Raw genomic sequence first — 22023 nt, 5'->3', positions numbered from 1 at the left:
TTAAACCTCCTAGCGGAGGGCCTCTACCTCGCGGCGGAGATCCTCGCTATTATTAACGGGGGCGGAGGCGGAGGCGGCGTTAATAGTAGTAGCGGCGGTAACGGGGGGTTTCTTAGATAATAAGGCATAATAGTTACCGCGAGCTAACTTAAAAGCTTTATGGAGCTAGACTAGAGTTAGCGGCGACCTAGTAAAAGGCTTAGGGATACTTATATTATTATTATCTAGATTATCGTGTATAGCGTAACCCGCGGCGGCTATAAGATAGATAAACTTAGCGGCGCCTAGGGGGAGCTAAAGAGGTTAGTTATAATTACTTAGTCTATAGATCGTAGGGAACTTACCGGTTAGTATATATAAGATCCTATAGCGTACTTATAGCATTTAGGCTTTCTTTAGGCGGCGCTAGGCCCGGGTTAGTTATAACACGTTTAGTTAAACTTTATTTTAATACCCGTAATATAATTAGTATAAGGGCGGTAAAAATCGTCATAGTAACGATTAGGGGGGTAGCTAGGGCCGCGTTATCGCTTATTAGGCGTGATAGGCTACTAGAGCGTTAGTAGGGCCCTCGCGGCGAAGTATAGACTTTAGTTATATACCTTTTCCTTATTAGGACGCTTACCGGTATTCGCTATTTTAGCGATAGCCTTATTAGCTACTTCTTTAATAAAGGGGGAGGGGGGGCGGAGGCGGCGATATTACTAATAGCAGGAGTCTTTTTAACGGTGCCCTTATAGGCGTAGCGGGCGCTATAGCGGAGTACGGATATCTATATATACTTAGTTAGCTATAACCTAATTAGATTAGCGCGAGGACTTATAGGGAGACTTATAATAGTTAATTAAATAGTTAAAAGAATAAGATTTATTAAACTAATAAAAAGCTATAAAGACGGAGTAACTATGTCGCGAGTTAGTAAGGGACTATATAGCTCCTAGCACGGAACTAATAATAAAGCTTACTATTAAAATAACGTTATAGGCTTATAAGAAAAAGAATTAACTATAAACGAAAAACAGGGTAAAGCTACGCTTATACTATAATATCGGACTATAGAATATAATAGAAGCCTATAGAGCTATTTATTATAATAGTTTATAAATAAAGAAGAAGGAGTAACCGGGCGTTTTTAATATAAGGAGTAGGCGCTTAGCGTAACGCGGGATATTAGCGACTTAGGAGCAAGGTCGCCGCGAACGCCGCGCGACTCGAATATACCCGATATAAAGGAGGATACACGCCTCCCTCGCGACGCGTTTAGGTAAAACGGATTCGGCCCTTAGTTATTATAGCCTTAGAGGGGGGAGGAGGGGGGTAACATCACGGGTTAACCCCTTGAAAGTATAGTTCCGGTATAAAGCCGGAACCGCTAATTGGCACGTATATCCGACGCTCGGACCTCGCGCTGCCCTTACCGCGGATTCGTATAAACCTAGTAAATCCTACACTTCTCTATAGACCTTTTCCTTTCCTCTCCTTAATTCTAGCTAATATAATTATTCGGCCTTACTTAGTGCGATTAACCTATGACTAGCCGCTTATATATACCACGTTAATAATATAGTGGCTCTAAGCCCTTCTAAGAACACTTTAGACTGTTTCTTTAAGGAAATGTCTAAAGATAATACACTTAAAGACTTAGGTGAAATAAATACCTTTCTAGGCTATATAATAAATATAAATAAAAATAATAAGACTCTTTTTATAAGTTAGTTGCCTTATACTAATAAGATACTTAGAAGGTATAATGAACAAAGTCTGAAAAGGGTTGATACCCCTTGTATACATAAGAAGGTCCTAGTACTAAATCCTGAATAAGTAATAACTAATAATATAAATAAATACTAATAGGAAATCGGGGCTTTATTATATTTAGCCTTGCATTTAAGACTAGATATAACCTACGCAGTTAACTAGTTTTCTCCCTATATAAGTAATCCCTCGCAAGACCACTTCACTGCGTTAAATCGAATCTAGGCTTATATAAATATATATCCTAATATCGGCCTTTTATATAACTTCTTTATTATGTATTTACGGTTATTCTGATGCCAGCTTTTCAGATATAATCGAAGATAGAACCTCGACTTTAGGATATATTTACTGCGTGGGAGTAAATAACCCGGTTAGTTAGACCTCAACTAAGCAAAAAGTCGTTGCTTTATTAATAATAGAGGCCGAATATATAGCTCTAATAGAAGCTTCTAAAGAAGGAATCTATCTTTATAATCTATATAAAGATATACTACAGAATCTAGGTCTAGATTCTAATACAAGAGGCAATAATAATAATAATAATAATAATAATAATAATAATAATAATAATAATAATAATAATAATAATAATAATAATAATAATAATAATAATAATAATAATAATACTCTCGAGATTCCTACTATCTCAATAGATAGTGAGAGTATAAAGAAGCTCGCCGAAAACCCTGAATTTTATAAACGGGTAAAGCATATCGACAGGCAGTATCACTACTACAGGCAACAGCTTCATAATAATAAAATAAAAATCGTATATATAAATACGAAATTTAATATAGCTGATATAATGACTAAAGGTTTAGCAAAAGAGACTCATTATACTCTTTGCGGTTATATAAACCTAGGTTATAAGGACGATATGTTGCCTGAGTATAATTTACCGCCTTATAATAATATTAAAGAATTAAAAAACTAGGTTTTAATACTTAGTATTCTTAGTTCTTTATAAGGGGGTATAACTAGGCTTTTTACCATCGCGTTTTCCTAGATATCAAAGGTTTTTCTGAACTTTCCTTTGAATAAGATACTATAATAATAATAAGGGTTTTTCGAAATTTTCCCTTGAATTAAAAAGAAGAGGTTTTTCTAAATTTTTCCTCTATATATTCTAGTCTTAGATAGACTAGGATTACTGCGCTATAACATAACATAGCTATAGCTATAACCTGACTAAGCTGCACTTATTATATAAGAGTCAGCTTACGGTGGGGTGTTGATATTATACTCATAATAAGTAATAATCATAATAATTATAAGTATAATATCTAAGTCAAAATAAACAGTATATGGTTACAGCTATATAACTAGACGTCCACTTCATAACCAGCTTAACCTATACTATAATACTATACGTATTATACGTGTATATATATACTTAGCTTATGATATATAATATATAAATACACTAGGTATCGTAAATACGATATCTTGGTTATTACTTAAGCTAATAACGTGGCGTGATAACCCTCGCGTAGGCTGTTAACGTAACAGTCGCCACCTAATCTTTCAGGGTCTTTTGCTAGCCCCGGATCCAGGAAGAAATCCCAGAAGTCAGTTCTTTACACACAATATTAATATTATTATACGCAGCTTCAAGCTCGCGCAACAAGCAGTAATCCTACAGATCTACGAATTCAATAGCTATTTGCTTGATTTTCCTCTCTTCCGCGCGTATAGCCTACTACTCGTAGCCTAATTCATTAAAAGATACGACCGCTCGCTATCCCTTTAGCGATAACTTTTTTAGCTCCTCTAGCTAGGCTTAAGATAAGGGATATAACGGCCTAAACGGCGGCTCCTTCCCGTTTTATAAGTTAATCGTGTATTTAGCGTCCTTTAGTAAGGGGAGTACCACTATTTATAAGCGGCCTATCTACTATTTACAAGCGTCCCAAATCCAATTAGGAAGGTTACGCTAGCCCGCGCAGTAGTCTGCATACGCCACGATCTTGGCTGTAGATGTCCCGTACCGGTATATATGTATCACGATAAGATTTTCTCTCCCTTGCTTATTACGAATATCCGTTACTATACATTCACTGCTTATTTTGACCCCCTTGCATAAAGCTCTAGTTAATACGAATATACGATGTCGTGATGGAAAAAGAGGTGGAAAAGTGGTGGAAAAAGGAGGTAAAAATTTTTTAAGGTGACACGTAGTGGTGGGTGATTATATAACCTTATCTGTGTGATAGATAAGACCGTATCTATATAATAGATAAGACCGTATCTATGTGATCGATAAGACCTTATCTGTGTGATAGATAAGGTTACGTAACCACCCACTACTACGTGTCACCTTAAAAAATTTTCACCTCCTTTTTCCACCTCTTTTCCCACCACTTTTCTACCTCTTTTTCCACTACTTTTCCACCTCTTTTTCCGCCACTTTTCTACCTCCTTTTCCTACCTCCAGGACATAATACAATTTAGGGTACTTTGACATAATAGAAAACAGGTTAGAACAGCTGCGATTTTATAGCGTAGGGCATTAAGTATAAGTTATAGTGATTAACGGCTGTCTTATGTATACAAAACGTTTATCGTGATATGATATATCTGTACGGGACATCTACAGCCAAGATCGTGGCGTATACAGACTACTGCGCGGGCTCGCGTAACCTTCCTAATTGGGTTTGGGACGCTTGCAAATAGTAGACAGGCCGCTTGTAAATAGTGGTACTCTAGTAAGGGCGGCTCCTTCGCGGCCTGCTCCGAAAACACGTTATAATAATCGGCGATCTCCGGCGGTAGCTTAACGACTAGTCCGTATATCACCTTATCGTTATCTATAGACGGAATAGTTATATCCGGCGTTCCCGGTATAATAATAATAGCGGTAGCGATATATATAATATACGCCTTCGCCCGCTTTTTAATAACCTCGTAAGCCTATAGCTCGGGGTCTATAATTAAGATCGGCTTATAAACGAATATTCAGCGAGCTATATCGATTATAATACCTTCCTAACCTATACTATTATTCGAGAGTAGTAATTATCCGGTACCCTTAGGTCGATCCGTATACAGGAAGACCCTTTTTAATAGGCGTGGCCGCCCTTCTATATCTAGTAGATAGAAAGCTAAGCCGTACGCTCCGCGGACCCTCGCCGGGCTACCGTTAAAGCCTTCGATTTCTAGAGTCTCGACCTTTAGGAGCGGTTTTAACCCTAGGCATTCCACTAACGCCGGGCTAATAATATCTACCTACGTATAGGTATCTAAATCCACGCTAAACTTAATCTCCTTTCTATATCGGATTATTATCGCTATAGATCTTATTACCTCGTTAACTATAATCGCTAGCCGGTTATTAGGTATAGGTCCGGCCCCCTTATTACTTACGCCGACTCGTTTCCTAATAAATAGAGTTCTTTAACCCGGATATTATTATCGAGGTCGTTATATATAACGTGTATATTACTAACACGGGCGCGAGCCTTCGCCGCCCCGTTATCGGTTATTCGCTATTCTTTATTACTATAATAGTCCTTAGAATAATAACCTTTTTTACTATAGGTATAGCACTTACCCGTAAAGGTACGCGTGCTAGGCTACGCTTATAGGGGCTCTAGGCCCGAGCCCGATGCCTTTTAACCCGTTAAGGGCGCCCCCTTCGAGTCTGCCTTACCTAGTTCGGCGGGTATATACTAACTAATCACCGGTATGCTTACCCGGCTTAAGCGACTATCCGAATACTAGAAGTTCGATAAGGTCCTCTTATAACTAGTATCCGACCGCTTATTATTCGCCTTCTCGATAAGGCTTATATTATAGAATAGCTATGCCTTTTAAGCTAGCGTCACGGCCTTATCTAATTTAGTTCTCCGCTCTTATATCTTATCCTTAATATATAAAGGTAGCCGACTAAAATAATTATTAGTATACTCTTCGCTTCCGCTTATTTCCTAGCCTAATAGCCTATATAGGTTATCTTACTATTTAAATAGTTTTATCGCTATTATATTACCGGTTATTTATAGCTTACGAAGTTCCTTATAGTAATAGTACCGTTATATATCCCGGGATAGATACTCTTACCGAATAAACACTATAAAGTTATTCTAATTCGGGTTAGCGATTTTCCTAGTATAGTGCCTCTAGGATATCTAAAAGGTATATATAAGCTTTATTAAAGCCTATTCGATCTACTATAGCATTAGGGTACTAGGCCTAAACTAGTTCCTAGCCTTAATCGCTACTAACTAATCGTCGATTACTATAACCGTGGATAACTCTTTAATTAGCTTATAATTATATACCGGCGGTTTTTCGTAATCGCGCCGGGGCGCTAATCGTTTAGTAAGCTTCTCTATAATTACTCGATTAATCTCGCTCTATTACTAGAGATACTACGAACATACCGTAATTAACACCTTTTATATCGATATTAAGAGGTTAGCGACGGATCGCCGATCGACCTACGAACCACTATTTTTAGGACCGAGTATAACCGGCGTATCCATTAACTCCTTATATTCGTTTTTATCCGGTCCCTGCTCGGGCACCGTTATTATTAGTTTAGGTATAATAGGCGCCTCCTGCCCGGCGTCCGCTTTGCTAGCTCCCCCCGGGGGGACGCTTATTCCTTAAGTCCTTCTTAGTGGTATCTTCGGCCTGACTACCTTAAAGGTATAGAAGTTAAAGAATTATAATAAAAGGAAAGTCCGTAGACTTTAGTTAAGGAAAAGATATTATAGAAAAGGCTCGATAGCTTAGTATCGTAAAGTAATTATAGTATATTCGTTAACTAAGCGCTGACTTTAAACGAAGACTTTAACTTAAGGGATTAAACTAATCCCTTAATATATATATAGAGATAGGTTCGGATCGGTAGTCCGTGCGGGGCTATCGGTCCGACTATATACTAATAGGTCTGCGATTATCGTATTATAATTTAATAATCTATAATTAAAGATACGATATAATAATAGCTAAACTATACGCCTATTAACGGCGGAGATCGCTTAATTAAATACCCGATTATAGTATATAGATATATATAATAGCTGGTTATAAAAGGCGTAGCAGGTTAGAAGGATTAAAGTCAGCTATGTTATAAGCGCTAATATAATCGCTAATAGGCTAACGAAAGTCCTGTCTAGAGAAAAGTTCGTAAGCTTTAGGAAACAGGTAGGAGTGATAGATATATAGTGACGTCTTTATATAAATAAGCTAGAGGAGATCTTACTAGAGTATTTAGAAGAGCTAGAAGAGAAGTGTGATAGAAGCTATATAGACGTTATAGAAGGGGATATATCGATAGAATAAGTCTATAAATAACTTTAACTAAATAACTGCCGAATAGTTATTTAGTTAGGGGGGTATATCGTATAGGCTGGCCTAGAGCAGGTTCGGAACGGGTTATTCCGGGCCCGAAAGTAAGATTAGACCTGTCACAGGAATAACGGCAGGATTTTAACACTATAATCAGAGTTTTATATAGAGTTAATTAAATTAATAGATCGATCGCTTATTTTCACGTAATTAAGTTATATGCTGTTTGTAACAGGATTTGCTAGGTTTATGCGAATCTGCGGTGAGGGCAGCGCGAGGTCTAAGCGTCGGACCTGTGCACTGATTAGCGGTTCCGGCCTTATACCGGAACTATACGTTCAAGGGGTTAACCCGTGACAAAAAGGGGATAGGTAAAGCTAAACTCCTGACTTAGAGGTTTAGCGAATAATTTAACTCTTAATCCAACCTTATTAGTTTATATCGCCTTTTTAATTATCTTATAATGTCTCTTTACTCTTTAGACAAAAAACCCTTAACACACCTAGTTATATAGCCCTTATATAATCTAATTAAAAACGTATAAAAATATTATAGCGTATATAAAATATATACCGTATAACGTAACTATCTATAATACTAGCCTTATACTCTATAGCAGCTATATATATACTATACGTATATAAGGTACGCTATATAGGAGGCAGTTACTTTATATATTAACGCCGTTACTTAAACGACTTTAGCTTATTAAGGAGCTATATAGTGCATTATAGGATACTAAATTACCCTGGTTTAGTATATCTAAACCCCTATATTTCAAATAGAAAATGCTCTGCTCTTAATATATCTAGTTATACCCTACTCTGCTTATTATTATAATATTATTGGTTTCTTTAGGCTCCGTAAGTATATATTAAACAAGGGACTAACTAGAAGGCCTAGACGAATTAATATTCGGCCTATAATCGTGGCTTTTTAATGGGGTATAATAAGGCCGCTAAGCTGGCCCTAAGTACTATACTTCCGGCGTATATATAATGTATAACGTACTTTGTATATATATCTTAAGCAGTACTCTTAGGATTATGACTCCGAGCCTTTTTGGCTGAGTTTAAGGGCAGAATTAATCCGTTAGTAAGGAGCGTTAAGATAATAAGAATAAGGTAAATGGATTAAATGAATTAGTGCCTATATAATAGTGATAATAGCTAGATTATCCTACTTAAGATATACAACGTAAGGTATATATAAAATATATATAGTAATTAGGGTGCTTAGTAACTTTATTATAGCCCTACTAAAACGCCACGATTATAGGCCGAATATCAGAGTATCTAGGTCTTCTAGACAATCCCTTAAATAATTAAACAGGGGTCAGGGTATAACTATCGTATAAGGTGCTTTTATTACCGAACTAAGCTATGAAGAGATTATTAATTCCTTGATTCCTCGCTATAGGGGCTGCTATAGGATAAGCTATATATAGGCTATGCCTCAGCTAAAGTATACTAATCGGCTACTCGGATACCAAAGACCGCGCTGCGTAGCCGTACCAGTATAGCTGTATTTACATAACCCATTTAGTCATGTGACAAATATCCTGTGGCTTTAACTCGGCACGTAGTTTATCCGAGCCACTCTGTTCCGTATTTATATACGGCCTCCGGTAACTCGCAAGTGGGTCGTATTAAATCGCCCATCCTCTGAGCAAGGAATCAACAACACAACGCCGGGCTAGAGTCCTGACCGAATTCCTCTTTAAACAACATGTCCGCCACCTCCCTTCACCCTGCTGCGACGCGGAAAGCAGAAGCGTGTTCCCCATTGACCGCACAAACGCGCCGTCACGATTTCACGCTCACTGGGACGTCATCGCCCCCGTCGGTATCACCGAACTCGGTAGAGTCTCCTGAGCCGCTATCGATCAATGCTGTTCTTCGAGAGCACCATCGAACGCGGCTGTATGTTTCGCCTCTCAAATGGACCGCGGATCATCTGCAGCTTTTAGGGTGCCATTTCACTTCCCGCCCTCTTGCGAGCGAAAGTAGCACGGGGTCAGACGTACCCGATGCCTCGATCGAAGGTACAGAGGGCCAGCTGATGGCGGCAGGAGTATCAAATATCTCGCAAGACACGGTCGTAGAGGCGGCGACGCATATACTAAGCACACGATCCAACGAAATCAAAACCCTATATGTACAAGCCATCCTCGACGCTCACGGTTTTCACTATGCGCACATAGGCTCCGTGCGCCCTCGTCCGCCTCCCGCCGTCTATACGCATTTCCAGTTACCTCTCTACTTTCATCGGCGAGTCGTAACCACTCTCCGACTTGAGGGAGTTTTCTCATGCTCGTCCACGCCCAATGTCCCTTGCCTCGGCTACATCGATCTCAAGAACCTCGGCGTGCGACGTGATAAGTCCATCAAACTGTCCTCGACCACCTCACGGGCAAACTGGCCGATCGCACGCCTCCGGGCGAGACATCGACGCCGCATCCGCCCTGCACAAGAAGAAGAAGACCCATATATAGTGGCTGTCCTGATTGCGCTGGCCCAGCAGCAACAGTCACGGTTCGTCGCGGAAGGAAAGGCAGCAGCGGGCGTAGATGCAACGATAGCCGTCCATCTTTTCGCCTTGCCCACAGATGGGCAGAGCCTCTACTTCTACGCCGCTCGGATTCCTCTCGCCTTTCTGGACGGGCTAGACCACCCGTCGCGACATTTTCCCGGCGGTTCCTTTCACGTCCCATATCATTGCATCCCCCTCACCTCAAAGGTGAAGATGATACGAGGACTTGGCTATGCCTTCGCTGTAATACGCAGCCGATGTACCTGGTGCACAACGTAGAATCAGTATGGAGGATGCTTGCCCATGAACCACACTCTTCCCTTGTGTACCGGCTTTGAAGCTGTGGTCAGAGGTACATCCGTCGCAAGATGCTATACACGACGTCTCAAGGGGTCCCAACGTGGTCGCTCCGTTGTACGCGCATTACCCAAGCTGCAGGAGCAGAAAGGAGATCTCTGTCGGCTTTATACTCCCACTGACATGTTATGTGTACAAGGGGTTCCGGTAATGTTTCGAACACCTCGTCCGCGTACCCGACTACTGGTGCTGATGATTCCTAAGACTCCCAGACGGCAAGGACATCTTATTCAGTGTTCCGACGCCGAGTGGCAGCTCATTCATGTAGATCGGCGAGTGTCGCACAGGCCAAATATAATGACAGGAGTACAAGGAGTACAAGGTCAAGCTTTTAAAGCTTAGTAATATTCTCAGTCTTAGTCATCTGATTACTATACAATTTAGTCTGTAGCATTGTCAGAGCCCGCTATCCTGTCTCCAATAAAACCCAAATTCATGCCTTGGACAAATTACAACGGCGCGGGTCCAAGTACTCGGCCTCGTGCATTTTTCCTCTCTATATACTGCTCGACTCGACCGACAACGCGCAGATTTCGCAATCAGAACGGTAGACGCCGATCAGGCCCAGTCCATACGTACAGCGCACAGCGTACAGCGTCATAACCATGGCTGGCGTTGCAGACAAGGCCCGATTCTACCTGGAACGGTCCGTTCCCCAACTCCGTGAATGGGAAGAGAAGGAAATATTTTCAAAGGTTAGTCGCCATATTTCCCACCATTTACCGTGTAATTGAACCCGGAGGACCAACGTAAACTGACTTTCGGCCAGGAAGAAATTCGCTCCATAGTCCAACGGCGCAGCGATTTCGAACATAGAGTCCTAGCCCCTGGCGTCAACCCATCCGACTTTTCCGCCTACGCCGCTTGGGAGATCAACCTCGACGCCCTGCGGGCCAAACGCTGCGAACGCCTCAAGATCCGGCATGTGGTCTCCCAGCATGCGACGCAAGCGCGGGTACTGGCCATCTACGAGCGAGCCGTCGGCAAGCGGCCGGCGTCCAAGGAGCTCTGGCTCGAGTACCTCGAGTACGCGGCCAAGATCAAGGCCACGAAGCGCTGGCGGAAAACCATGACGCGCGTATTACGACTGATGCCGCGCGATGCCGAGCTCTGGGTCCTCGCGGGCCAGAAAGCGGCCACGAACGGAGACATGACCTCCGCCAGGGCATACTTTATGCGGGGGTGCCGGTTCTGCACGACCGACGACGTCCTGTGGATCGAGTACGCGCGGTGCGAGATGCAGTGGCTTGACAAGGTGGAGCGGAAGAAGAGGAAGGAGGGCAGCAAGAAGAGACAGACGGGACAGAAGCCCGCGGCGCTGGCGGCCGAGCAGGTGGATGACGACGACGAGATTCAGTTCAACTTTGACGAGGACGAGGCGGACGAGGGCGGGCTGATCCTACCGGAGCCCACGGCCGGGAAAGACGCGCCTCCGCCGGTATTCGACGACAGGACCGAGGACGCTCTCGAGAACAACCCGGCCATGGACGGCGCCATACCGCGGGCCATCTTTGACATTGCGAGGAAACAGCCCTTTTACAACGAGAGGGTGGCCGAAAGGTTCTTCGAGCTCTTCGCCGGGTTTACTTCCGTGTCTGTCCAGGGCAAGATGCTGCAGCATGTGCTTGATGCGATGGTCCAGGAGTACGAAAAGGCCCCCGCGACATGGTACTGCTATAGCACGATGCCGCTTGTGGGAGCCAGCCCATTCTCGGCTGCTTACCCGCGCGGTCTACGCGAGACTCTTTCGCGGTTGTCGGAGGGCTTGGAGTCGACCTCGGACCCGGCAGAGCTGCGGCAGAAGACGATTGGGTGGATTGATCCCGTTCTCGCGCTGGAGGGTCTCGACGAGGGTATCAGGTTTGTGTTGGAACATACGAAGAGGAAACTACAAGAATAGCGGAAATGCACTCAAGATACCTATTTGCATTGCGTCTCAATTTCATTACAACTCTGTGTAGTATTCTGTGGCTTGTGTGATGTTGCCGTAGGTATTCAGAGGCCGGCTTCCTGTGTCTTTGGTCACTGTCTAGCCTGTACAAACTGCGGAGGCGACTGCCTGTCTACTTGTGATGCACCAGGTCATTCCAATGCCAAGTCAGTGACATGCTATGCTGGAAAGCAGAGACACTGTTATACGCCAAAGCTCGTAGGATCGATGATTTCCCACCCCAAAAAGACCGTGACGTCGTGAGTTACCGGAATTCCCTACTCCCAATTAGTAACCCTCCCTTACCCCACACGTAGCTTATTATCCAGGGCCCAGTCCGCAATTAGGATACTCGTGGCACTCTAGGTACGCGAAACTACAAGCTAGTAAACATCTTGGTGTGGCGCGCTCGTTGCTCTCTTCGTCGCCGTGTCTTCGCCCCATTCGAAGCGCCATTACATCCTTGGCGTCACCCGTTGCAGGCTGCCGAGTTCATAGTCAAGTGAAATGTGAAGGAACTTCATGGGAGAGACGTGGAGCAAGGAAATACTACCCTGGCGCTTGGCGAAACCACTATGGGCGGAGCTATTCCTGTAGGGCCAGCTGGTCGACGCGAGGGGCTGAGGCCACCTACAGCCGCGCGCCAATGACCTCAGATGCGATTGGCCTTTGCCATTTTTCGTTTCTAGGACATTATATGTACGCGCTATTGGCCTGCGTTTGGCTTGTGATAGAGAGGGGGAGGGCGCCAGGGGAGAGGGGAGAACGACACGTCCATAATAGGGTTCTGCGAGTGTGGGCTGAAATCGCCTGTCCCTCGCCTTTGCCCACGTATTTAAGGCATAGCGAACTTGCAGTTGTATCCCAGCCGCAGTTTCCTCTCTCCCAGTCAACCGTTCACCACCTGTTCCAAACTACCGTCCCATTAGCTACCTTCTCGATAATATTGCACTCATGTCATCGAGGGGACTACTACGCTTCCTTACCAGCGCCCAAGTCATAAGGCTCTATGAGACGCATATCACGCTGGCCAAACCTACTCAACTACCCCTGCTGGAATCCGCGGTTTACTCGCCACAGAATCATAAACACTACGGCCAAACTGATCTCTTTCAGCTGGCAGGAATCCTTGCCGAGAAACTCATCCTTAACCACGCCTACCAGGATGGTAATAAGCGAATTGCGCTTCTGGCGGCAGATATGTTTCTGAAAATCAACGGGCATCAACTTCAGGAAGAACCATTCGGAAAAGATGAAGTGGATGATCATTTGAAGAACGCCCATGTTGCTGTCGCGACACACACGTGGACCGCCAGGGACTTAGCGGAGTCTTACCGGAGCATTGCTAAGCCCCTCGACAGACTTACGAGCGAGATTGAGAAATATGCGTCAGAGTCCGAGCAGGTCTAGTGGAATACGTTGGCCGGTAATGAAAGTGTCCTGGCCAAACAGGGAGGAAAAGCCTTGCCTTGGTTTCGGGGCCGAAGTATGTGGCAGCCAGCTTGCATAGAGCCGGGATGCCTTCCTTGTTAGCCATGCAAATGTGATAGCATTTTCTTAAAGACATGGTAAATCTGCGTTTTGACGCTCCTACTATTGGTTGTCAGGCGCTCCATCAACAGTAACTATTAGATATACGCCCGCCTTTCACTCTAGTGACATTTCTAGCTGTCCTTGAGCTTCTCCAATGCACCCTTAAGTTGCCTGGCGCTAGCCCTCGATGCTTGTTCAAAGCTCTCTAGGAAGAATTAGACTATTATGGATAGATACTAATACGATTATAGAGACCTACCGTCATCAGTTCCATCAAGTGTTATGGCATGCCAATTGCCTGAAAGCCAGAGCGTGGCCGGACTGATATCGCCACTGGTCTGGCGGGGAAGGTCTTGTGGAATATCGACTCGCGGGAACGGCAAAGTCTCTACAAGGCGTCAATAGAGAGCTATATATTGTATTCTGGAAAGGGGACGTACTATAAGTAAAGTGATAAGACTTGTGGTTGAATTCAAGAGGGAGCCTCTCTAGATCTCTTGTTAGGTCCATTCCGGTTTGTTGTATGATTGAAGATTTGATGGCGTTCCCGATCTCTGGTTCAACGTATACAAATGCTTCGTGCGGTTCTCCGACTCTAATTTCGGTTTCGTACGAAACAGGTAACCCTTTTGGATCGATGGTAGTGAATCGCGCCTTTGCCTCGTGGAAGGAGCGACACCAGAAGTTTCTGCTGATTGCACGCCTCTTGAGGCCAGCTCTCTGTAGAAATATGTACCGCATTGTGTGCGATAGATTGCAGGCACGATCTGAAGGATACCGCGGTTATAGTAGCATGGTGGTTTCGACTTGGGGTGGGGAGTGAAAATGAAAGTGGCAGATATGTACACATATGAACGCGTAGGTAACATCAGCTACCTAGTTATTATAACCTAACAGGTAATCTATCTCACCGTTCGGCAGCTTGTTATTCCGCACCTGAAACCGAGCTTGTCGTGGCCTGTGCGACAGAAAGCGGCCTCGCCTGTATAGCAGCGGCACCACGCGATTTCCCGTGGAAGAGTATTCGATATAATTCCTCCAGAAAACCAGAGTCATCAAGCCATCAACTACATGACGCATACAACCTGGCCACGGCTTCGGTGGCTGTTTGTCGTACTCCCTAGAGCGCGATTGAAGTTTTGTGTCTGGCTTTGCCTTTGATCTCCCAGATACGAATGGCAGCCCTAGTTCGTCGGGAATTTCGAGTCCTACTACATTTCCCGTGCCCGATTGTAGTGTAAGAGGGGTGATGCAGACGGGGCGGACTAGACGAGCCAAGTGGAGGTGGCACATGATGGGCGGACCGCCACAGTCCAATACGGACCTTTTTATTCCTGAGTAGATACGAATAGCTGAGCCAAGCTGGTGTTTGACGTTTCCGTGGACCGGCTGGGCCGTCAATAAAGAATTCGAAATACGTTGAGCAAGGGAAGATAATAATCACGAAGGCCGGGGGGACGAGATTACCATGATGGATGGAGGGATTATCATCCCCACACAACGCACGAAGCCGGGGGGACGGGAAAAGACGCAAGAAGGGCGGACAAGGAACGAAACGACCGGGTCGAGAGCCACAGAGGCAGTGCGGCCTGATGGGGATCCAGATGACAATCAAAGAGGAGGGGAGCGATATGTCATGACATTACAGCCATTGGACCATGTGCTACTTTGTCTACTGAGTACCTACTTCGTAATGATGTGACGAGGCGAGCGAAGCGAACAATATTGGCCAACTCGACGAGAATGCCATCGACCGACCGCATCTCCAAGCCCGGCGACGAAGCAAAGGGGCCCACATGACGAATTTCTGGGCATCAGGGACTTGCCAGTAGCGTAGGACGGGCATGCCGGACATTGCGACTGCGGAAGGGGCCCAAGGGTGGGAATCGAGCCAAATCTTTTGTCCATTTTTTGATTCATTTCGAGGGAAGTTGGGGGAGGGGGGACGGGGGGGGGGAGAGCAGAGGAGGACAGGTGGGCTTCAGACTTGAAAGATGTTGAAATTTCCCTGGAATCACAGCCCACGTAAAAGATGGAAAACTCGCGAGACGAAAAATGGAATCAGAATTCTCATCATGGAAATGACGGACTGGACAACTATAGTTCATGGTGGTGGTGGTCCGGGGATTTACAGGCGATCCGGATGGTGGCGGTAAGACGAGATGAAGGGAATGTACCCTCCCCTCCGCCCGTACCTGGCACTGGCATATGAGGCCGGTACCTTCCTCACCTGACGTTCAGGTTCTCATAAGAACCGCCCAACACGCCCCCCTCCCTCTTCTTTTCCAATCCCTTTCTGTTTCTCTCTCCCAACTTGTTTCTCTCCTTTCACTCTTCCATTTTGCCTATTCCTCGCCCTCTGCTATATCTTTTCTGGTCTGATTTGGCCCTCGCGTTGTTGCTGCTTTCGCTGCCCTTTGCTACCAAAATACTACCCTGGTACATTGGTACCCGGTACCGTGGAAGTCCCAAATTGGGTCATGGGACAGCACTTCTGAGCGATGGGACCTCTCAACCAGCGAGAGGGCAAAATCCATTTCTTGATCATGGATATGAACGAATATCGGAACACACGGCTGAACGGTCGCAATGGCAAGCGACGACAAGAACGAGGGTGAAAAAAAAAAAAGGACAAGAGCACCGGACAGCAGACGATGCCCAGACCAACTGACTGACCCCGCCGAACACGGCCTCCCTCCCCAATGGTTTGGCACAAGCCTAGCGCAGACCCTGTCTTTTTGTGTTGCGGGGACCATCGATGGCTTGCTTTGAGTTTTGAATTTCAGCAGACCAAACGAGACGGCAAGCCACCCGCCCCAGGAGTATACGAATGCGATACTTACGGAAAGCGCCTTTCCTACTCCTCGACAAAGCTCCCTGGACGAGTCGATGTACTTGTTGTGTACCTACATTGTACATTGCTGTGACGGGAACACTTATACACGACGAGACGTTGTTTCACAGACCACCGCTTCTCATGTTCCAGGGCAACATATGGCATGTGCTTACGACCCACCCTACCTGGGATGCCCATACCAGCCGTGAGACATTGGCTCGAGCCGCACTCGGGCGTTCTTCCTGCGTGCTCGTCAACACCAGATGCCCAGCTGGATGTTTTACTACCAGGACCGCACTCACCGAGACCGGCCGTCGGGCTCCCCTCCATTTGCTGCGTGCTGCCTACCGGAAGCGAGCGATGGTGGGAGGGGAGACAGAAGAGCTTATCCTATGTCCTTGCCCATCGGCGTACCTTTTCTCGTCTCAATCTGCTCATCGTCCCTCTTTACGCTCTTGAAGATTCAATGGACTTGGAAAAAAAACGACTGCGAGGTAAGCGGGCTCGGGGAAGAAAGCGCTCATCATTTCGCAGTTCATATCATATCCATTTACCCTTGCTGGACAAGTGGATGATCTCGTGATCTCATCCCTTGTTTCGAGAGTTGTACTTCGTACCATCCTGGATACGGGCAGGGCGGAAACGCCCGGGTTACGGCCCCAAGGCGCGGAACCAAGTTTCCTGTTAGTGCAAAGCAGAGCGTCTCTCAGTTTCGACTAACAGGGAGGCTCCCTTCGCATTTTACCCGACTAACACACCACCCCATTGGTCGAACCGTACTCGGCTTATCCACGACACTAGTCCGCATCAGTACAAGGAGCATGGCACTTTCTGATCTTAGTCCAAGGAAGTGGCTGTCACAGTCTGGGCCAGATTTTCTTTGGCTCCCGCCGCGTCCCTCTCTGTTTGTTTGGTCACTCACCTCGCCTCTCATTTCTCTCTCTTCCACACGGAACGGCTTTTTTTTCCCACCTTACCTTCTCAATCCAATTTCGTAACACCGCCGCCGACCTTCCGCCCCCCTTTTCGCCCAATCCTTTTTTTCCTTCTCTTTTTTTTTCCAAGCCTATCCCCCTGGTCCGTGCTTCGGCGTCGTACTGCTGACGAGTGAGGAGAGGCAAAGGGAGAACAGTCGCTCCTTTTCTGTCCTCTTGCCCTCGTCGTTGTACCGTACCCTCGACACGCTCGCCGCTCTCTTTTTTCGCCGTCCGTTCTCGTTCCATTGCAGCCAGCCAGCCAGCCGACCGACCGACCGACCGACCGAGCCCCCATCTTGCTTCCCCTCCCCGGTCCGACACCATTACGCTTTTGCCCGTCTGGCTCCTGACCTCCCTTGTTTAATCGGCGACAAGAGTTGGTTGAGCCTGTGAAGCTATCGTGCACCACACCACGCACGGTGCGCGTTGGTCTCCCTCTCATTTCTCGCTCGTGGCCCGCTGTCGCTGTTCGCAGTGTCTGTCGCCTGGGCAAAAAACCTCTGGCGCTGCGGGTGTCTCTCTCATATTATCGTCTCCCCTCATTATTCGTGTCGATTTTTTACGGAATACTATTCTCTCGCATCTCGCCCATAATATTGTCTATCCTATTAGCACGGCGAGCAGGGGGTACATACAGTACATACCCACCCGTTGTACTTCTCCCCTTTCCCCGTCGCAGCCTACGGTTTTGCTCCTCACAACAGCGCGCCATCAGACGCGAGCTTGGACCTTCCCTTCCCTCATCCTGCTCGCCTATCTCCTAGCCGTTCTTCTCACCCTCGTCCATTTCTCTAAGCATAGGCAATTACTATTCTTACTAGTAAGGTATGACCCAGCGTTCCTCTACGTTCCCTGTCAGCCTTGGTGGCACGGTTCTTTCTTGTCCCCCCTCCCTCCCCGAAAAAAAATCAATCCAAAAAAATCCCTGCCAATCTGCTGTTGACAGAACGTACCCACACAGCACTCTTCCCACTCGCGACGCGTGCCGCGGACCAACCGCCGCACCCACCATCATCACCGTCCCATTCCTCCAGCCTTATCTCATCTCGATGAACGTCGCTTAACGATCCGACTTGTTGCTGACTTCCGATTCTCGATTCCTTAGATGCCGATGGGTTGTCTTCGTCCGCATCAGCCATGAGTGCCTGGATCAACGAGGCCACTGTCCCCAATCACAACAATTCAAATGGCAACGGCTTCCCTTTTATGAACGATTCGAATGCTACACCGGCTGCCATGATGGACCCGTCTTCGTTCATGGGCAACTCTGCCCAGTTCAACCCGGGACAACAATTCGCCGGAAATCCCCAGCCACATCAACACCAGCAGCACCAACTGGCTGCCGCCGTGCAGAATGGCATGCAGATGCCCAACGCCTCCCCGTCCTTTCAAAGTTCCGTTTATCAGACAAACTCGGTTATTCCCTCGAAACGACCTCGCCCCCGCGAGGATAGCCTCGCTGGCTCGCCACGTCCGAACCCGGGCATGCTACCAACATCGCGCTCCGAGACGCCCCAACAGTTTCCCGGCTACCAGCCCGGTGGTATGCCGCAGCAGAATCCAGCCGGCCAAGCCCAGCCTGCTGCCTATAATCACCTTCAGCCGAATGGTTCCGCAAATGCGACTCCTTCGCCCATCATGGGAACCAACATGCGCCCCGGCAGCGTCCCACAGCGAGTCGCGACCGCCTCGCCGCACCCCTTTTCGCCCGGCGCTCAACAATTCGGTGCACAGCCGTCTCCCGCCCCATCCGAGCACGGCACGCCCCAACCCAACCCGAACTCTTACGTGCAGGCGATGCCCACCATGCCCCAGGGATTCAATGCCAATTTCACCGCCGCCCCGTCACCCGCGCGTCCTTCGTCGAACCCGAATGCCATGCCCGGAATGATGCCGCAACAACAGATGGGGGCCCAGATGGGAGCTCACATGGGAGCGCAAATGGGCACTCACATGGGCGGCCAGATGGGGACCCAGATGACGCCGCAGATGGCACAACACATGGCCCAGCAGATGCCGCCGCACATGCAGCAGCAAATGCTGCAACAGCAACAAATGCAACAGCAGATGCAGCAGCAGATGCCGAACCAGATGTTCCCGCCCGCTATGCAGGCGGCTCGCGGCCAGATGGACCAGCAGCAAATGGCTGCCTACCAGGCGCGCCTCCAAAAACAGCTCCAGGCACAAGGGACCATGCAAAACATGCACCCCAACATGCAAAGCATGCAGATGGCCGCGCAATTACAGGCCCAAAACATGGCACAGGGCCGGGGCATGATGCCCAAACAACCCATGCAGATGCCCAATGGCCAGCTGCCGCCTGGTGGTGCTATGCGACTCCAACAGCGCACCATGCAGCAGGAGCAGTTCCTAAAGACTCTTGCCAGGTTCATGCAATCCAAGGGCCTGCCGCTGGAGACGAACGCCGCCATCGCAAACCGGCCAGTCAACCTGGCGCACCTCTTCCAGTTGGTCCAGTCGAGAGGAGGATACAAATCAATCTCGGCGTCAAACTACTGGCCTCAAGTTGGCAACGCCCTTGGCTTCCATCCGGCTCAGATACCACAGGCGCCTCAGTTTGTTAGGGAGCTATACGAGCGAAATCTCCTCCGGTTTGAAGAGTTCATGGCGTCGCAACAGAGTCAGCAGCGGATGATGCAGCAGCAAGCCGGCCTGCAAGCCCAGAGCATGCCTGGCGCCCAACCGGCCACGCCGACGAAGCCGTTGATGGCACAAGGGCCAATGGCACAGGCCCAGATGGCCCAGGCACAGATAGCGCAGCCTGGCCAGCAACCGTCCCATATACTACCCGGCCACAGTCCCACTCCTGTACAGCAACAGTCATATGGTGGTCAGCAACCGGTCAACGGTATGAGTCCTCAAGCCCATCCACAAAGCCGAGAGCCCGCCACCACTCCGAGCCAGGGCCGCACTAGCGTCTCCAGAACTCCGCGACCCATGCCGGCCCAAGCCAGTGGCCTGCCCGCACCGTCGCCAGCACAGGCCAGACGAACAAGCATGCCCGTGCCACAAGCCCCCGTTCCCGTTCCCGTTCCCGCCTCCGAACCCGAGCCGCCCGCAAACCGACCCAAGACCCCTCCCCTGATCCGACTATCGAGAGAGTCGGATGTCTACCCGCCCAGCATTCGGCTGCCTAAGGACGTTGGTGGAGCCGAACTGAAGGAATACGACAAGCTTGGCATGCAGATTGACATGCTGCGACCAGATGTCCCCCACCTGTCGGAGCTCGAGGTGATTGACTTGCAGGCGCTCACGCGGAGCATAGAATCCGGCCTTCACGCCGAAGTCCGAATGGCGCTGGATACTCTCGCTACCGTGACGAGGAGTCCCCACAGGCACATGCAGATCCACTTGAAGTCCTGTGAGGAGCTCGTCGAGGCGCTCGTCGATTGCGCCGAGGAGCAACTCGAACAGCTCGCCGAGGACACGGTAGAAGTGTCGGACGAAATCCAGCTGACTTCCTACGAAGAGGTGGCGAGGGCGTGTTGGACGGAGAAGATGAACATTCGACACATACCCGTGTTTGGAAGTGCCGAGTATCACCTGGACCGCGCCGTGGATCGTTTGGCCTGCATCTTCATGATCCTCCGAAACCTATCGTTTGATATCGACGAGGAGATGCCGCCGCGCCCGGGTGCTCCTCAGATGAGGAGGTTAGAGAATGACGAGGTTCTGGCGGACGAAGCAGTGATGAACCTGCTCTGTGTACTCGTCCGGTATCTTGGGACCCGCAACATGCTCCTGCGCACCCACGCCAACACGCTCGAACTCATGAAGGACGCCATCGTCTTCGTGTCGAACGTCGCCGGCGCTGCGACCATTTCGAACAGGGAACACGCTCTGTGTCTGCTGCATTTCTTGCTGGCGTTCGCCCCGGGACCTGGGCCGACCACGGCCAAGGACGGTCGGCTTTTCTTCCCCCCGTACGAGCCTTCCGTGCACCCTTACCTCTCCTACGCTGTCGACGCCATGGCCAAGCTGCTGGCTCGCGACGAGCCCAACCGGACCCATTTCAAGGCCATCTTCGCGCTGGATGCCGGTGGCACGCCGCCTTACGACCTCCTGACCAAGGCGTTTGCCATGGGTATTTCGGTCCTTCCCATGCAGTTGTTACCCGAGATCTCCATGCCGTCGCAATCGATCGTCATGGAGCGGAAGCCCATTCTCATGCAGGGGCTGATGGCGGTCAACATTCTGGCGTCTCTGGCGCCTGGTCCCGAGGCGGGCGTCGTTCGCGGGTGGTTGGCGAGCAGCAACGGGTTCTCGTCGGGGCTGCTGCACCTGGTCAGACTGCTGACATTTACGCGCGATGCGAGCGGCGGACGAGATGCGGACTTTAGCTACATCATCCGCTTGGGGGTCAGCACGCTGCAGAAGCTGACCGAGAAGGCGCACGATCCCCAGGACAAGTCGAAGGCTCCTGTCGCCGCGGCGCCGTCGATCAGCACGCTCGTCCAGCTGATGCGTGTCCTGTCAATGCACTGGGCCGGCGAGGGCGTGGTGAAGAACCTCGTTTCCTACATGTCACTGAACTACGAGACATGATGGGGGAGGTGTGTTTCTCTGATGGTATATGCTTTTCTCAGTCAAATGTATCACTGTTACAATACATTCAGCGGGCGGAAAATGTTATGTTAGGAAAATGGACATGGAGGTGGCCGAGCTTTTACAGGGTTGATTAGAGATATCCTCGTTTTCGTGTAGGGTTTAGCAGCAAGTTGCGCAGGTGTTTGCATGATGCGAATGTGACCAATACCCCTGACAGACGTTCTTATCGCCGTGAC

The 22023-nt window shown here is 48.1% G+C and overlaps 6 protein-coding genes across 6 annotated transcripts; 5 read left to right on the top strand and 1 right to left on the bottom strand.

The window, feature by feature from the left end:
* Positions 1 to 8717: 8717 nt before the first annotated feature.
* Positions 8718 to 10337, top strand: ACRALDRAFT_1065430 (uncharacterized protein). Its single transcript, XM_071017156.1, has one exon. It carries the CDS (start codon positions 8782 to 8784, stop codon positions 9862 to 9864), a length of 1083 nt encoding a protein of 360 aa, XP_070872256.1. The 5' UTR covers positions 8718 to 8781; the 3' UTR covers positions 9865 to 10337.
* Positions 10338 to 10390: 53 nt separating this feature from the next.
* ACRALDRAFT_1077623 (uncharacterized protein) lies at positions 10391 to 11909 on the top strand. Its single transcript, XM_071018666.1, has 2 exons — positions 10391 to 10637; positions 10712 to 11909. Exons 1-2 carry the CDS (start codon positions 10548 to 10550, stop codon positions 11840 to 11842), a joined length of 1221 nt encoding a protein of 406 aa, XP_070872255.1. The 5' UTR covers positions 10391 to 10547; the 3' UTR covers positions 11843 to 11909.
* A 917-nt stretch (positions 11910 to 12826) lies between these two features.
* On the top strand, positions 12827 to 13282 carry ACRALDRAFT_2110473 (uncharacterized protein; the record flags this gene model as incomplete). Its single annotated transcript, XM_071023478.1, has 1 exon — positions 12827 to 13282. One exon carries the CDS (start codon positions 12827 to 12829, stop codon positions 13280 to 13282), a length of 456 nt encoding a protein of 151 aa, XP_070872254.1.
* A 254-nt stretch (positions 13283 to 13536) lies between these two features.
* On the bottom strand, positions 13537 to 14146 carry ACRALDRAFT_2043685 (uncharacterized protein; the record flags this gene model as incomplete). The annotated part of the gene is made up of 3 exons (XM_071021373.1): positions 13537 to 13610; positions 13665 to 13793; positions 13846 to 14146. The coding sequence occupies 3 exons, from the start codon at positions 14144 to 14146 to the stop codon at positions 13537 to 13539; spliced, it is 504 nt and encodes a 167-aa protein (XP_070872253.1).
* Positions 14147 to 14660: 514 nt separating this feature from the next.
* On the top strand, positions 14661 to 15161 carry ACRALDRAFT_2036635 (uncharacterized protein; the record flags this gene model as incomplete). The annotated part of the gene is made up of 1 exon (XM_071020808.1): positions 14661 to 15161. A coding segment is annotated over exon 1 (229 nt), but the record flags the coding sequence as incomplete, so codon positions are not given.
* Positions 15162 to 18355: 3194 nt separating this feature from the next.
* ACRALDRAFT_1065434 (uncharacterized protein) lies at positions 18356 to 21784 on the top strand (the record flags this gene model as incomplete). The annotated part of the gene is made up of 2 exons (XM_071017157.1): positions 18356 to 19006; positions 19124 to 21784. 2 exons carry the CDS (start codon positions 18356 to 18358, stop codon positions 21782 to 21784), a joined length of 3312 nt encoding a protein of 1103 aa, XP_070872251.1.
* Positions 21785 to 22023: the final 239 nt, after the last annotated feature.

The sequence above is a fragment of the Sodiomyces alcalophilus genome (genome assembly GCF_042370955.1).
Source record: "Sodiomyces alcalophilus JCM 7366 unplaced genomic scaffold ACRALscaffold_7, whole genome shotgun sequence".
Classification (NCBI taxonomy): domain Eukaryota; kingdom Fungi; phylum Ascomycota; class Sordariomycetes; order Glomerellales; family Plectosphaerellaceae; genus Sodiomyces; species Sodiomyces alcalophilus.
The sequence above is the reverse complement of the archived record's forward strand: the minus strand, read 5'-3'. Positions and strand labels throughout refer to the sequence as shown.

Bases quoted from the DNA above. Each gene is read 5' to 3' on its own strand.
- ACRALDRAFT_1077623 (XM_071018666.1), top strand. From the start codon at position 10,548: ATGGCTGGCGTTGCAGACAAGGCCCGATTCTACCTGGAACGGTCCGTT. The intron at 10,638-10,711 runs GTTAGTCGCCAT...ACTTTCGGCCAG, and splicing joins AGAAGGAAATATTTTCAAAG to GAAGAAATTCGCTCCATAGT.
- ACRALDRAFT_1065430 (XM_071017156.1), top strand. From the start codon at position 8,782: ATGTCCGCCACCTCCCTTCACCCTGCTGCGACGCGGAAAGCAGAAGCG.